We start from the raw sequence: 16,781 nt of genomic DNA on the forward strand, positions 1-16,781 counted from the left end.
TATGACAATGGAATCATACCTCCTACCGCCAACTGGAGAGCCTCTGCACAGGGCATTAGACGCTTTTTTTTACAACTAAGCAGAAACTCTTTTCTGCACCACTCTGGGGGGTCGGTTTTGAAGCCTCTGTGGTCACGGCAGGTAGGTGACTTGGGGGGCAGGAGAGGGCAGTGATTTAAGGCACAGGCACCAGAGCCAGACTGCCGGGGTGCAAATCCGACCTCTGCCCTTTCCTCGTGTGTTTCCGGGCGCGTTCTGCATCTGTAAGATGAGGATGGCCATTTCACAGGGGCCTCAAGCAGTGGCTGATACACAAGTCGAGGAGCACGGGGTCTGCACACGGAAAGCACTCCGTCAGTGTCAGCTCTCATGACCGTCCCGGGGCTGCCAGAGGCAGGGAGTGGGGTGGTGGCTAAACATGGGCTTCTGCATCGGCCGGACCTCCGTTAAACCCTAAGTCTCGGGGCGCCTGGGTGGCTCAGTCATTAAGCGTCTGCCTTCAGCTCAGGTCAGGATCCCAGGGTCCTGGGATCGAGCCCCGCATCGGGCTCCCTGCTCAGTGGGAAGCCTGCTTCTCCCTCTCCCACTCCTCCTGCTGTGTTCCCTCTCTCACTGTCTCTCTCTCTGTGAAATAAATAAATAAATAAAATCTTAAAAAAAAAAAAAAACAAAACCCTAAGTCTTCCACTTGCCATGAGCCTGACCTCACACAAAGTTCCCAGGCTCTGCGTCCTCGTCTCCATCCTGGGATGGCAGCGAGGACTACGACAGCCGACCCTAAGAGTGTCACAAGGGCAAACGAACCAAAATGAAGACTACCACCCCAACCAAGCCATGCCTAGAGCTCCCTTAGTGTCTGCTCTGGAAGATGCTGCGGATCTCCACCTCTCCTTGCTTTGGGAGGCCGGACGGGGCAGTGATGGGCCCCTCCAACGCACCCATGTGGGCGACGCCCTCTGTCTGGGAGCAGCCACTTTCCCTGTCGGCCACACAAGGGGCTGTTTACGCTGTGGCCCCCTCCTCCCCCACCACTGCCTCCAGCCACCCCCACCCAAGTCCCTGGTGACAGGGTTGGACATCTTGGCACGGGGGACCGATCTCCACACAACGTGTGCTCTGTTTAGCCTGCGGCAGGCTTGGGGGGAGGCACAGACCCTACAAAGCTCTTTGAGAACAGCAGTGTGGTTTCTTTGTGGCTTTCCCAGGCGCTGGAGACGACACAGACTTTTCTCTCCTCCGTTCCCATTGCCGCCCTGTCCATCCCCCTGCACAGCTTGGGACAAGCAATTCGAGGTCTAGAAGGAGTCCAGGGAATTGTGGGGCAACGGGGAAGTGGCTCATGCCCTTGGCAGGGGCTGTCCATTACGAAACCATCTACAGAATTCCAGGCAGGCTGTCAACCCCCCCCCCCCCCCCCCCGCCGCCAGCCCCACCGTCCCGGGTGCAGAGCCAACCATGCACAGCCCAGACCTGGGTCCCGTGCAGAGATCAGAAGAGGTGGCTCAGGCTCCATTCCAGGCAAGGGTGCAGGATGGAGAAAAGCATATGCTGCACAATAAAGGCTGAGCAGTCCCAGAGCAAGGGACAGTGAGCATGAAGACTCCATGCTGAGACATGACCGGAAAATCAGCTTGGGAGGGCCAAGGGGAAGTCAGGGAAAGGATGCTGGGCAGGGGGCCCAAGGCACTGGTCGACAGAAGCAATGTCAGGGCCAGCCACACACACCGAGAGACCCCCACGTTCCTGGCCTGGGGCATCCAGGCCTGTGTGGTCCCATGTAGACTGTGGAAGCCACTTCCAAACCAGTTCTCCTTCTGGGAGGCAGGGGGCTGGGAGCTCTTGTCCTGGACCATGGGCTGGGACAGGAATGGGCTGGCATCTATCTGGAGTGTCTGCAGTGGGCAGGCCAAAGACACTGTTATCAATACTACTACTACTATGACTATTGATGATTATTAGTATTGTGGGAATTTGCAGATTAGGAAACGGAGGCACAGAACAAAAATCAACCCGTTCAGGCTGTACAGCAAGTGGCAGAGCCAGGATTTGAACCTGGGTGGTCTAGCTCCAGGATCCATGCTCTTAAATATTCCACGTGTTCTTGAGGTGCGCTAGACTGGGGAGGGGCGGGGGCTGCACCAGCCACACCCCGCCCCCATGCCTTCTCACAGGTCTGTCTCACCGTGCCCTGCGCATGCGAGCAGCTGTTGGTGGGAGGCGCTCTATCTCCCTCCCCGTGAGTGACACCTGCTATCTTGGTGGCCTTGGAAGCAGGTGCACAAGGGTCTGGGGTTGACTGTGTCGCTGTTCCTTGCCTTCTCTCAGATCATACCCCAAACCCACATCGGGCAAATAGGCACTCCACTCCGTGTGTGTCTGTATCAAGATTTACACCCTGTAATTCAGATATACGTTAAAAATTAATCTTTTTTCCTATGATATTATCCTGTCCTGGAGAACCTCGTTTCCACACAGTAGCAGAAACAGAATTAGTCAATTAAAAGGAATTTAGTGCCTTCCGGTATCAGGTCCTTCTCCAAGAGAAGGTGTTCTCTTTCCGGGTAATGCCAGGAATTCGAGTGTCAAGATCCCTGGTAAGACCTGCTTCCTCTCCGGGATGGCTTCTGCATACAGGGGAAGATGATAGGGCAGGAGGACGCAAAGGAACATATTTGCAAATACATCATCCCGATTTAGAGAAACTGATTTTCAACACAGTTTACAACACTATAAGATTTTCAGCAGAGCTTGATACACAGTAGAATAGAGTGGATGGCCAAGATGCCCTTGTTACATTGTCCAGTGGGGCTCAACCTCACTAATCTGTATGAAGAACATAATTACAAGCTTTTCATGTTACACGTTGCTCTGAATTTGAATGGAGAGAGAGAGAGAGAGAGAGCGGGAAAGATGAAGACAAGTAAATCCCTATCTGGAAGGTAGAAAGGACTTTGTTTTTTCCCGAGTATATGAACTAATTTCTTTGGTAATGAGTACATTTTGAACAGAGAGATCCCTCATAAAAGAACTGATGGACGGTAAGAGCCTGTGATAGTGACTTTCTTTCAATGTCTTTACTTTGCAAAACATAGAAGGTGGCAGTTCTATGTCCATCTTCACATACACAGGGGATGTTTTTATGTCCCACAAAAGCCCAACAGTGCCAGGACCCCAGATACACCCCACCCCTCTTCATGCAATGCCCATAGAAACTGCGGTGTAGGTAGTAAGAGTCAAGGACACGGTCGGATTGCCAGGGGCTTGCTCACCCGAGTCCCACCTGCTTGACCCAGAGGTACCACCGGAGGGACAGTGTGCTGAAATGAGCACATTTCCTAGTAATCCTCGCAGGCATTTTTCTATCTCTATAGAACTGTGTGTGTGGAGGGATGGGCGTGTGAGTAGGCACACACAGCCGTTGGAGATTCACATCAGAGAATGTCCCCATCCTTTAAGGGAAACCATCTTTCAGAGTGAGACATGGCTCCCCAATCTCGTACCAGCAGGAGGGGATGAATGACCGTTGCTGGGCTTCCTGGCGAGGTCACTCCAACACAGCGGATGGTCACCCTAGACGCGCAGCGAGCAGAGGTGTGAAGAGTCCTGACTTCCAGAACACCCCCAAACCAATCGGATTTCTCTTTGTCTCTTTCCTGTGGCGGGGGGCACCTTTGTTAAAATGATGTTATTTATCACAGCTGTCCTGGGAAGTGTGGAAAGTCTGCCAGATACGTGGGTGAAGCCAGACTAAGATGAAACCGTTTCTCACGGACAATCTCAGGTGACAGGTAAGTGATCAGCAGACTTTCATTCATCCGTGCGTGCATCTCTCCATCCAGCCAATGCCAGGATGTAAGGGCAGCAGGCCCCCCGAGGGGCATGTTTCCCAAATGAATGGCTGTGAAGGTCCGGATTCTCTGCCTCATCAGCTGGAGAGTTCCCGGGTCTCCAGGTAACAATGACATCCATTTGTCTGCACAGACCAGGGGACATGGAGGGCAAAGTGTCGGAGAGGACGCCCCTACCCCCCCAAGAGGATAACCTGGTCAAAGAAAAACCTTGGCAGGACTAGGGGACAAAACACAGCTGGAGGTGCCTTACTGTCAGGATGAGGTTACTTTTTTCATTGCTTTCTGTCCCACCTGCTCTTGCAGGGAGCATAAAAACCCATGGGAAGGAAGAAGGGGCTGGGAAAGAGAGTGGCAGAGGGCAGTAAGAACGCTGGGGTTTGGACAAGGACCCTGGAGACGGAGCCGAGACATTTCCTTTCTGGCCCTCGCTTCCCAGCCCCCATCCCTTCTGGCTCCTGGTGGTCAAGCCTCCTGGAGCAATGCACCTGCAGACTGTTCTCTGGAGGCAGGTTCCATCTAGAGCCCCCAGGTGTTCCAAGGATGGGAGGGGCACTTCCTGAGGTGCGATGGGGACAAGGGGGAAAAAAATGTCAAAAAAAAAAAAAACAAAACCAACCCCACACAAAACCCTGCGGGGAGGGCTCAGGAATAGCGCTGCGGAGTGAAGGGCTCTGCAATGTCCCGAGGAACTGCTCAGTCCGCGTCTGGCTCCACCCACGTGGGTGGCGGGCTTTTAGGCTCATCCTTGTTACGTTCACGACTAATATAATAACTTTTATAACATTTTCTTAAAAAGTCATTAGAAAAATAAATGCGTTACCCCTAAAATGTCCTAAAGAAAACACTAACGGATTTTGGGGTGTTCTGCAGTTAGATCAGTTCGCACCACCGTTTTCCTCCTGGTGCCACAGTCACGGGCAGAGGGGCTTCCTGCTCTTTCCCTGTCGTTCCGTATTCCCCTCCTTCCTGGCAGGTGGGGGGGGAGCCACACCAAAGCCTTGGTGTCAGGCTGAGGCGGGACAGTAAGACGGCGGGGGAAGAGCCCTCGGTGCTGAACTGAATGAACTATCAGATGGAATACAAAGATGCTATGAAAATGCACATCAGATTTTTATAAACTTGTATATAGTACATGGTCTTCAGCTTTTGTAGGTATGACTTCTGCGGAGGACGCCTGCTGCTTCTGACATCAACGTGTCTCCACTGCTTCCTGCCCCCTCTGTCCCTCCGTCATTGTTTGTACATCACCTGGTGACAATGATGTCAAACCACAGCATGGTGGCGCTCTGTGCCACCTGCCTGCTGCTTGCAAACTCCCCGGTCTCTTCAGCATTCAGGGTAAAGTGATCACTGTGCGGGAGGGCTGGAAAGAACAATTTCAGAGACAGCGCTGCCAATAGATAACTCTAGAATTCCAGGCAAGGTAGCTTGATGGGTTCAAGAGAAGGGCTTCTTGGCAGAAAATAGAATTGAGAGCACGATCTGCTGTTGCAAATACAGAACAGCACAAGAATTCACTCCTAGTTCTGCTGGAGGGATCAAAGGGGGAGGGGGGCGGCGGGGTGTGTGGCACGCGACGGGGAGAGGGTGTGGGCCACTCTGCCGTGGTCGGGTCAAGGTGTGAAAGTATCTCCTCTCCCAGGCACCTTCCTATCCCCATGCTGGGGTTCCACTTCTCAGGCTGAAGACCACTCTCCAGAGAGACTGGGCTGGGCTCTGGCTTCCCCTCGGGGGAATGGTAAGACCCAACTCCATGGGTGGGTGGGGAGGTCAAGACCAGCAGCCTGAGGAAGGACAGTCTCCCGAGAACTTTCTGGAAGTCTGGGAGCTGGTCCTGCCACAGAGAGGTCTAGGGGCCTCGTAAGAGCAGCTTGACCTGTGGAGGCGGTTACAAGAGGTGTGAGTGAACTATGATGGAGAAATTTACACTTCAGTTCTCCAAGACCCCTCCCCACCACAACAGTGACGCCTGCTCTTGACCTGCCCTACATTTAATTTGCAAACCTGTTTTCAAGAATTTACTGGAACCAAAGTAGGAGAACTAGTTGGAGAGATAGAAGCACGTAAGTAATAGGTGACTTCCAAATACAGACCTACTCACCAACTGGAGACTGTTGACTAATGACCAGGAAAATGTGTCTCCTGCCATTTTTGTTTCTAAACAAATGGCTACTCAGTTGACCAATGACTGCTGTCTTAAGTGATCATTAATATACTAATGTATGTATTGGTTTTCAAGCTGGGGAAAGCATATATCGGACTTACGGCTTATTCCTTGATCTGGGAGGCAAACATATACTTTAAAATTTTATTTTGATGTCCCCGCTGCCCCCCGTAACTTAATGACCTCATCTTTGGTCGGAAGGCAGGCTAATCGACCTGGCATCCCTTCCCAAGCATCTGGGTGTGGGTTAGCCTTAGGTGGTTGGGGCACACGTCCAGGCGCACCTTGGGGATGTGGCTTGTGGATCATCCATGGCATACTATGAATCTGCAGCCAGCCAGCCTCCTCGGCTCCACGAAGCCTGTTGCACCTGCTGGTCGGGGTGTGTTCAAAGATGACAGACACCTCCCAACGGGTGTGGTGAGTCAAAGCCTACATAGGAATTGGTATGTGAAGCAAAACGCTTATGCGTAAGCAGCTTCGCTCTCCCTGCTGGTTTGAATTATACCTGCCACGGAGTCGAGTGAGAGCGGAGGGCATGTTTCCTCTCTGGGGAACACGTTCTTTGGAGGTAATGCCACTTCAGAAAGGAAAACTGTTTAAGCAGCAAACACCCCAAGGACATGTGGTCTGAAGAATTTGTTTGTGGTGAAACCAGAAGAAATTGCTATGGGGCCAGATCAGAAAGAAGAAAGCCGTGTTTCCCTTGAGCTATGGGCTGCCCTTTGAGGCCTGAGATTCTTTGTAATTCAGGGGGACGCTGAATTCCGGATGAAGAGCACCAGGCAAGCTGTCCAGTGAGGAAGGAGAGGTGGAGGGAGCTCAGGAGGGCCTTGGGGAGGGCACCATAAAGGTGAAGTGACAGTGTCCGAACACTAGGTGGCAGAAGCCAAACACAAATCGTACGCCTGCGTCCTGCCCGAGTCCAGGTCAGAATTGAAGCCCGTGCCTTCTAGGGAGTATTTCTTTGTACCTTTCTCTTCTTTCCTGGTGGCTGCGATACCATGTGGGTGGGAAGAGAACCTCCTGCTTCCAGATGCATTATACACAGGGCACAAGAAAGAGGTTGTACAAAAGTTAGCGGGCATGCATCAGAGCGTCTGATGACAGATCTGGACTAAAATTATGGTCTTCCACTAGATTAGGGGTCTACAGACTGTCTGCAACAGGCCAGATAATAAATATTCTCAGCCTTCAGCCTCGAGATTCTGTGGCAATTACCCAACTCAACCAACACAGCACAGAAGGAGCGACAGATGATAGGTAAAACACACGGGTGTTGGCTGTGTTCTAAGAAAATGCCATTTCCAGAACCGGGTGTTGGGCCAGACCTGGCCCATAGGCTGCAGTTTGCTGACCCCCTGCATGAAATGTACAGCAGCGAGCTTGACCCATGCGTAGCCCAGGCACGTGCCAGCTACCTTCGTTCCCAAGTCCATGCAAATGCGTACTGCCTCCCTGGGGACCCTTCCACGGCGCCACGTGATTACCTATATCTCCCTGTTGCCCGAACCTGATTCTCCCTTCTCCCTTCCACACGACAACAAAATCAGCCGACAGCTGCCGTCGGGCGGTTCTGCACTGAAAACCTCTTCCTCCCACTGGTCCCTCTTCATTCCCACACCGTCACCGCCTCCCTCGTCGTCCTGGGAGCTATGAAGGCGCAAAGCTGTGGGTGGTCAATACCGATCTGTTCGAGGGCTGAATTCTTCACACTGGTCAGTCTACCCCTTCCCCCCAAAATTATCCCATCAGAGCCAGATCGCTGTTCAAATCACCTCTTGGGTTTTGTCATGTCCCTGCATCAGAATGCACCCTAGCTGCCAACCTCTTGCTCAATGATGGGCTTCCTCAGCTGTCAGGCTTGTCTTCTAGGAAGCACCATGTGAACTCCATCCTCACCTGGCCCTAAAAACGCCTTGGGGACCAATGTGGGCACTTGTTCACAGTGTCCCCTGTCTCTGTCATCTCCACCTCTCCGGGATGCCCGTCCCCACACTCCTGATGAAGTACCCCGCGTTCTCGGAAGCGCCCCCGACGGGAGGGAAGAGACACATTGGGTTTGTATCCCTCCCTTGGAGCTCACGCTCCGCTAATCTTATGGCCCGCTAACCGACGATTTTGGCTATCTTTTCTGTGATTTTTCAGTTATGTCGCATTGAGGTCAGACCGTGGTCTGAACAGTATCAATTTGGGGGCACTCTGACCTCTGTGGCAGAGCTCTCGCCTCAATTTTGGGAAACACGCCCATGTGTGCTTAAAGAGAATGGAAGTTTTCTAATTGCTAGTCTGGGGCCCTGCATCCGTCCGTGATGGACATGGTGCTAACTTTTCATCTGTTTTCTCAGTGCCGGAGAGGGGGATCATAACCACTCACCGGGACAGCGGTTTTGTCTTTTTTTTTTTTTCCCTTGCAATTCTGACCATTGTTCTTAACCAGTTTGAGACTTACTATTGCTAGGTGCACACAGATGCACAGGGGTTACAGCATCCTGGGGCGTGGTTTCTCTTCTTGGGAAGTACTGGCCTTTATTCTTTATGAGGCTTTCTGCCTCAAAGTCTGTTTTGTCTGATTCTAAAACTGCCATTCCTGCTTTCTTTTGGTCAGCGTGTACCTTGTATCTTTTCTTGTGCCTTTATTTTCAACCTCCCCGTGTCATGTGTGAAGCGAGCCGCCTCTGTATCACACGGAGCTGGAATTTTATCAAGCAAAACCTGTCTCTTTGACGAGATGTGTTTAATCATCTGATGACTTAGCTCTTGCAGCCCACCCTCCGGCATTATTCGCCTGTCGCTTTCTTTCTCCTTCTCCCTCGTTCCCTTTCGACGACCGCCCGCTGGTCCCCATCCTCCCATGGAAACTCATTTGTACTGTGAGCGAAGGGCCGAGAAAGCTCACAAGCCTGGGGGCTGTTGTGTGGTTTCCCCCATTCAAGGGTAAGATCACAGGCACTTGTTAAGGAGAAACCCAAATCATGAACTAGATATGGATTTCTGGGTGGGGAAAGTGGGCTGAAGGGTGGGGTCTGCTTGAGGGAGACCCTCTGGACATAGCAGTGATGGTGCCAGAGCTCTCACATCTCTGCCCCCCAGGCTGTGGCTGGGAGTGGGTGCCGTGCGGGGGCATGAGAATCGCCCCCGCCCCCCGGCCTCCCGCCCAGCAGTTCATTCAGCAGGGGTTTTGTGAGGCTGAAAATCCTGAGGCCTGCAGCCCCAGCTCACTCCCAGTGGGATGGGGAGGGTCCTGTGGAGGGTTTATGTAACTCCGAGACAGCCTGCTTCGTCAAAGGGAAGGGAGGAGCTGGGTTGGAAAGGTTTTTGCTCTACTTTCTTCAGAAATATTTATCAAGATGAGCAGAAAGTACAAGTGATAGAAGAGAGGGCCATCCGAGTTGACATCTCGATGTCCCAGGAGACACGGCGCCACCGGACTGAAGGCCCGGCCTGTGAGCGCAGGGACGGGGGCCAGGGCTGTCACCTGCGGGCCACAGACCTACTGCAACGTGCGCGGTGCCTGTGCCCTGGGAGGACCTGGCCTGTGGATGCTTCCAGGGCCAGTCCCTCGGGGCCGCTGTGCCTCCCTAGCTCCCGCTGACTCGGAAGTTTCTCTTGGTCTAGGCGAGGCCAAGATCAACACGGCTGTGCGGGGGACACAGAGCCACACTCCCCGGCGCCCCCAATCCCCCCCACCCCGTGTAAGAAGAGCAGTCTGCAGGGCATTATCATTCACCGTTCACCCTTGATTTTGGTGACATTTCTCACATTATACAGTTCTCCCCCCCCCCCCCCATCTACCTCTCATTTGGTTTTCACAATGGACATCATGTTAACAGATGACGCTGGAGTGACTTGCGGGCCTGGCATGTGGGAATGAGAAGCTGAGAACAGGGAAAATTTCGACTTGGAACATGCCAGCCCACACACACATCTGGAGCTTCAAGGAGCACACATGTCCCCTAACACGCAGCATTAGAATTTAAAGACGGGCAGAGGCTACACCTAACACCCAGGGGCCTCATGTCGGCCAAGGGATAGCTAGACGGAGGTGATGGGGCATAAAGAGGCCTCACGCTGGTTCGGCTGCCGGGAAGCACAGGAAAGGGGCTCTGGGAGAAGCGAGTTCCTGACAAGCATGCGGGATAGACACAGGGTTGATCGCCGAAGGAGGTGGGACCATTGCCTCATGGGAGGGAAAGAAAAGGTCGATTTTGAGATTGCCTCAATCAGAAGGCAGTGAAATGAGCTAGATGCAGGGGTCAGAAACCAGTGGCCCCTGGGCCATCTCTGTAACGTGAGTTTCATTTTTAAAATAATTGTGCCCTTCGATAGTGCATGCACTGCCTAGCTGAGATTCACCTCCATCCTTACCATTCCCAATGGTCTCTACCCAATGACTGTGTCCACGTGTTTTCTTGCCCCTTAGTCTCCTGAAGGCACCTGACTTTGCCAGTCTTGGATGGAAGGCTCCTCCCTGCTCTCCTCCAGCCCAGAGGCTGTAGTATTCATGGTTTTGTAGGCATGGGGGACCGTGTAGAGCCCACCTCCATGATGGCCAAAGGATAAGCCCTTTTGTGGTCCCAAGGCTGTAGCCTCATCTAGGCGCTTTGTAACGCCAGGGAGGTAGAAGGGAAGAAGAATTTATAAGGTATGGTGATTATCTATGAAAGATTGCCTATGGAAATAAGGAGTGGAGGATAGCAGTGAGTTTGGTTTGGTCAGCTGGGGGCAAGGCAATGCTGGGGAAGCCTGCAGGAGGGGCAGGTTTTGCCAGATGGCAGATGGAGGCAATCAGCTGAATGTGGGGATCCCAAGAAACATCTAAGTAGAGATGTCTGCAAGACAGCTGGACCTGGAGGACTAAACTCCGGCAAACAATCAAGGCTGAAGACCAACGCTGGCATCCCCAGAAAACAGATGGAAAATAAAGTCTTGGAAATGGAGAAGGTTCCCCAAGGGAACTGCACTAAGTGGGGAGAAAGGGAGCCCCAGTGATGGCTCCTGGGCAACATCGACATTTCCAAAGGGGCCACAGGGTGAGAAGCCCGCAGGAGAACCTGCAGAGGAACAGACACTAAGGGGGGACAGCAGGGGAGTGCAGTGTCCAGAAAGAGGCGGGGGGGGGCTTTGAAAGGAGGGAGCAGGTGAGAGCATCAGAGCTGGCTCTGTTTTTTTGTTTGTTTTGTTTTTGGTGTTTAGTCTTTATACATTTAAAGGATTTGGGGGATGCAGGTGATTATATCCATGTGGGTGTTTTCAAAGTGGTTACCCATTAGATAGCTTATCTGACAAATGGCGTACATCTGCTTCTTTGATGGAGTTCCTCTCTCAGGTAAGCCTCACCTGACCTTGCCCCCACTTCCACCAGTGGGGCTGGGGGTGCCCGTCCAGGTAACAAGCATTTCCAGAGCACCGCTGGGTGCCGCGCCATGCTCTAGGGTCCTGGCTTACCTGGCACTCTCGAAGGTGGCTGATGCCGTCTTTCCTACAGCCCCAAACCCAACGCCGACAGCAAGACCCTCTGAAACAGACATAGAAAAAAAACCATGAGGGGTTAGGAGCAATTTTCAAATAAGGTTCATCACCATCACTGTGTCAGGTGAGACTGCATGAGGCTGCCAGTAACAGAAAATCCACGTAACAGGAGTTTCAACCAGGGGGTTGGCCAACAATGGTCTGGGGGCCAAACCTAGCCCACTGCCTATTTTTGTTCTTAATAAGCTAAGAACGATTTTTACATTTTTAAATAATTGGAAAAAAATCAAAGAAAGAGTAGTATTTCATGACACGTGACAATTATATAATTTTAGTGTTCACAAAGCTTCATTGGCACACTGCCATGCTTATCGGTTGACAAGTTGTCTACGGCTGGTTTTGCGCGACATCAGCAGAGATGAGTAGTTGTGACAGAGACCGTATGGCCCAAAGACCTAAAATATTTACTGTCTGGCCCTTTACAGAAAGAGCTTTATGACTGACTCCTGAACTAAACATTACATAGGGTTTTATTAGCTCAAGCGACAAGATATCCAAGGCTGATGTGGTAGCCCAATGATGTCTTCCCAGACGTTTGAGGAGCCATCTTGAAATGGTAGACTGTCCCAGACTACTCTGGGAAGGTGTGGCTATAGTCTAGCTTAAGCTTGAGGATGTACAAGATGATTCCCCAAGTCCTTTCCAGAGGGACTAGTGAGCCGGCCAAGCTTACCAAACCCTGACTTTGATCACATGTGGAGGACAATGCTGGTCTATGAGTATCTGATAGAGAGGGAAAGATTATGGAAAAATGGAACTGTCCCAGTGGCCTGGGATCAGTGGGGTAGTCCCATAATGTTAAAACACTTTCGGGGCACCTGGGTGGCTCAGTCGTTAAGCGTCTGCCTTTGGCTCAGGTCATGATCCCAGGGTCCTGGGATAGAGGCCTGCATCGGGCTCCCTGCTCAGCGGGAAGCCTGCTTCTCCCTCTCCCACTCCCCCTGCTTGTGTTCCCTCTCTCACTGTGTCTCTCTCTGTCAAATAAATAAAATCTTTAAAAACAACAACAACAAAACACTTTCTGATATCTGTGGGAGAATTTAAAGACCCCTTCTGAATCAAGGCCAGAAAGAGGACTACCAATATTGGTCGGAATCAAGACCAAGGGCTTTTGGGGCCAGGAGGAACTTTTGTGTTGTAAAGAGAGAAGAAGGGAAAAATCTACTGAGTGAGAAGGGCTTGTTTTCTTTTGGGATTCACTGTCTCTCTGAAATGCCTCTTTTTGTCCTTTGTGTCCTGTTTAGTTGGGGTGGGCCAAGGATGCTGGGCTTGCAATGATGACTCTAGGAGACACCTGGAGACCAAAGGATTGCTCAGACTTGTCCCGTGTTAAGGCGTAAGAGCTCACCTATAATCCAGTTTGGTTCACCAAGAAACCACAGTGGGGTTTGGAGTCCAAAGACCCTGCTAAGGCATAAAGGGCTCTTTGTTTGCCTCAGTTTACCCTCTGTGCTTCAGTCTCCTGTGGGGACCTTATCGGGTGGCTATAGCCACTGGAGGCTACTGATTGAGAATTTGGGATTCTGATGCTCCATCAAATATCTTCCCATATTTCTCATAATGACCAATGATGGGATACAGAATCCTAGGACTGTAGAGGTGCAGGAAACCCCACAGATCATGTGGCATGACTCTTGGGCCACTGTCAGACTCAGAATTTAGGGGTCAGGCAGCATCCTCCCAGCATGTGTGGCTCACCCCATAGCCGACTGCTGAGAAGCCCGAGACGGTGCCTCCAACGAGCTCCGGGGCTGAGGTGGCCGGCCAAGTTGGGGCTGCCAGAGCAACCAGACGTTTCATATCAAGCTTTTTAAAAATGGATTTATGGGGGCACCTGGGTGGCTCAGTCGTTAAGCGTCTGCCTTCGGCTCACGTCATGATCCTAGGGTCCTGGGATCGAGCCCCACATTGGGCTCCCTGCTCAGCGGGAGGCCTGCTTCTCCCTCTCCCACTCCCTCTGCTTGTGTTCCCTCTCTCGCTGTGTCTGTCAAATAAATAAAATCTTTAAAAAAAAATAAAAATAAAAAAAAAATAATAATAAAAATGGATTTATGTTTGCTCAATTTTTAAGGCTCCTGATGTAAATTCTTCACAAAGGCTGAGGCTTCATTCAGCAAGTCCTTCCTCTGAGATGACTCTGATTCTAAATTAGGCCTTGTATTCAAGATCTTAGCATCTTTGTGGTCTTTCTTTTGAAAATGGGGGCCGGTGGCCACCTGTGGGCCACACGCCGGGCTAGAAGCATGAAGTAAAGGTGGGGATTGTCACCTCTGCTCCCACATCGGAGGGGGAACTGGTCTGAGAGTCCAGGCGGGCTCTGGTTCTGAGGTCCAGGCTCTTTGCTCTCCCTGGCCGTGCGTTCTTTTCCGTCTCTTTCAGAAAAGTCCTCTGAGGTTGGAGGAAGCCACAGCTCCAGGGAGGGCTTTGGACGCATGTTCACCATCTCCAGATTTGCCTGATGCATCTGACAAGCTTCCCAAAGGAGGAGTGTCCTAGGGGAAGGGCTGGATTTCAGTGCGGGCTGCGATGGATATGTCTGGGAGTTCCAGGCATCCTTTCCAGCAGGATGGAGGAAGGCTTTTTTATGCATCTTCTAAGTCTCAGAACGTTGGAGGACATCTGAGATGCCTCCATCTGGCCAGTCTCCTACCATCAGAGTCCAGTGTTTACAAGGCTGCTGTTCTCAACTTTGTTTTGTACCAACACAGGCCCTCAACCCTCTCTCAGAGGTAACTGTGGATCTCCAAGGCAAAGAGCTTCACCAGGGACCCCTGGCCCACCGGGGAGAGGTGCCAAAAGCTAGGGAGGGACTAAGGGGTGTTTTACGACGCCAGAGGGGCATATCCCTTCCTCTGAAAAAAATTTCCTTTTCTAAACTATAAACAACAGTTGGTCTGCTCTTTTGTTAAAGATTTTGCTCTAATTAGTCATTTTAATGTAAATGATAGTGCAGCCCAGAGCCACAGGACCTATATTAATTAGCAAACTAAGCCCTTCTTGTTATTTGGCAAAAGTCCCAGCACTCTGACTTATATAAATGCCCTCAGTGGCTCTGGGAGGTTGGGCAGGGTAGTACCCAGTTAAGGCAGGAGAAAAAGCATCTGCTCAAAGAGACACAAGCCTCAAGAAGCAGAGCCAGGCCTCGAATCTCAGTCCCCCACTCTCCCCCGCCCCCACCCATTTGCCAGCCTGGCTTGTGGCTTTCTCCCAGGCATGGGTGGCAAGAGCTGGTATCTGAATCTGTACCCCAAAGAGGTTTGGAGCAAAGTGAATGCATAGTGCCTCTGCCCCCACCCTGTACCTGGGCCAACAGTGAGGGAACCTGCTCTGATGAATTGCAAAATGAGCCCCTCCCTCCTCTGGGGGAGCCCAGCTTCCAAAGCACAAGTTGCCTGCGGGAGGGGGCCAAAGCCTTTCCCCCGCTCCCTGCCAGGAGAAGGAGAGAACCTTGGGGAAAAGGAACGCAGTGGCTACCTTGTCTGAAGGTAGGATAATACCCGAGAGAGAAACTAATGAGAGACGAAGATAAATTACCCGCGCGGAAAGAACATAAATAAGAGAATTAAGGCAGATACTTAAGATCAACAGATGGTAGAAAGAACCCACTGGGTGGAAAAGGAGCAGAGGAAAACATTGCCGGCTGGAGCTCACACCCCAGGTGTTCTACCCAAAGTGCAAATTAGGAAGGTAATTAAGACAAGAAACCAAAGTGACTGGAATATTATCAGTAAGCCATTGCCTCTTTTCACAGCTACTGCTATTAACTCGGGTGCAAAGAGAGAGAAGATAAACGCCAGGCCTGGAGATGGGCATCTGGCAGAGGCAGGACGAGGCAGAGTCCTGAGGACCAGCCCGAGAACAGCCTCTCAGGCCCAGCCCACCTGCTCCACTCTTGTGTGGGGGTGTCTGCCTCCCCAGCTCCCCGTCCTCCTGAACCTCCATCCCTCCTTGTCACCCACTGCGGAAGAGAACAAAGAGGCTATGGCTCAAGTCCTGGCATATTGTTCAAGGTTCTTAGAATAATGAAAGGATAACAATGCTTTGCATACAGGATGATGTGCTCAGCGCAGCTTTCTCACTGTTGACCTTGTGTTTGAAGAGGCTGGTCTGTGCATCGCCAGATGTGGGAGGGGGGAGGGTTTAAATTCACAGGTCTTCTGCAGGAGACCTTGCCAGCCTCCGAAGCAGTGACATCTGTGACATTTCAGCGCTGCCTGACATTCACGGCTGGCAGATCTCATGGGCGATGGGAGGGAACGCCAGGGCGGGGTACAGAGAAATGCGGTGTCTGGTTCAGCAGAGCTGCTGTGGGGACACCCTTCCCCTCCTGCCTGGTTATGCTCCTCCGCACGTGGGCACGGCTGTAGCATGGTCTCGGAGAGAGAGGCGTCTGAAATACAACCCAGGTGTCCGGGGCGCTCCGGCCAGGGCTGAAGACGGTGGGCGTCTCATCTCCCTGCTCTGGGCTCTGCGACTGTCTCATCGCAGCTCCTGATCACATGCCTCTTGGGTGGCTTTCGTGCTGGGGGGCTGCTACTGGGCTCACGGTGAACTGAAACCTCAGTCTGTTCACTTTGGGCGCTGCTGGGAAGCCACAGTTCTCCATCCGGCGCCCGCGCTGCTCCTTCTTTGCACCCCAGGGCGGTCCTGCGGGGGCCGCGGGGGCCACAGGGTCTCCCGGGTACGCGCCGCTCAGCTCTCTGGTGGGAGCGCTCGTGCTATCGGTTCCAGACGGCACAGCCAGAAGCCGTCTAGAGAAGGTCAACACAATGGCCAACAGGAAATGAGGGGTGAGGTTATGACTTTTTCTCCTTGACTTACAAAGTATGAGAAGTAAGACAGCGGCTCACTTCCCGTGAGGGCTTAATATTAAACACGGCTGCAGGGGCGCCTGGCTGGCTCAGTCGGTGGAGCGTGCAACTCTTGATCTCAGGGTTGTGAGTTCGAGCCCCACGTCGGGTATAGAGATTACTTAAAAATAAATACCAACCGACAAGCAACATAGCTGCCACCGCGACCACCAATCCCAAAGGTGGAGAAATGATGTGAAATAGGATGGCTTCCTTATTCTCATCTCCACCGAGGACAGAACAAGAGGAAGATGGCTCTCAATTGCAGCCAGAGGGATTTAGGCAAGGGGGAGAAATTACCTTGAGGGAGGAGGGTTTTGAAATGTCTACCTCCTCCGGGCACCTGGGTGGCTCAGTCGTTAAGCGTCTGCCTTCGGCTCAGGT

At 52.1% G+C, this 16,781-nt stretch overlaps 1 protein-coding gene across 4 annotated transcripts in view; it reads right to left on the bottom strand.

Annotated features, from left to right (window-relative positions):
• Positions 1-16,781, bottom strand: part of SLC39A11 (solute carrier family 39 member 11) — a 325,403-nt gene that overhangs the window by 61,328 nt on the left and 247,294 nt on the right. For all 4 annotated transcript variants that reach the window (XM_021678531.1, XM_021678529.1, XM_021678530.1 and 1 more), the window contains one exon: positions 11,464-11,533. In XM_021678531.1, the coding sequence (XP_021534206.1) occupies positions 11,464-11,533 (70 nt within the window). The remainder of the gene's footprint in view (positions 1-11,463; positions 11,534-16,781) is intronic.

Source organism: Neomonachus schauinslandi, chromosome 15 (assembly GCF_002201575.2).
Source record: "Neomonachus schauinslandi chromosome 15, ASM220157v2, whole genome shotgun sequence".
In the NCBI taxonomy this organism is placed as follows: domain Eukaryota; kingdom Metazoa; phylum Chordata; class Mammalia; order Carnivora; family Phocidae; genus Neomonachus; species Neomonachus schauinslandi.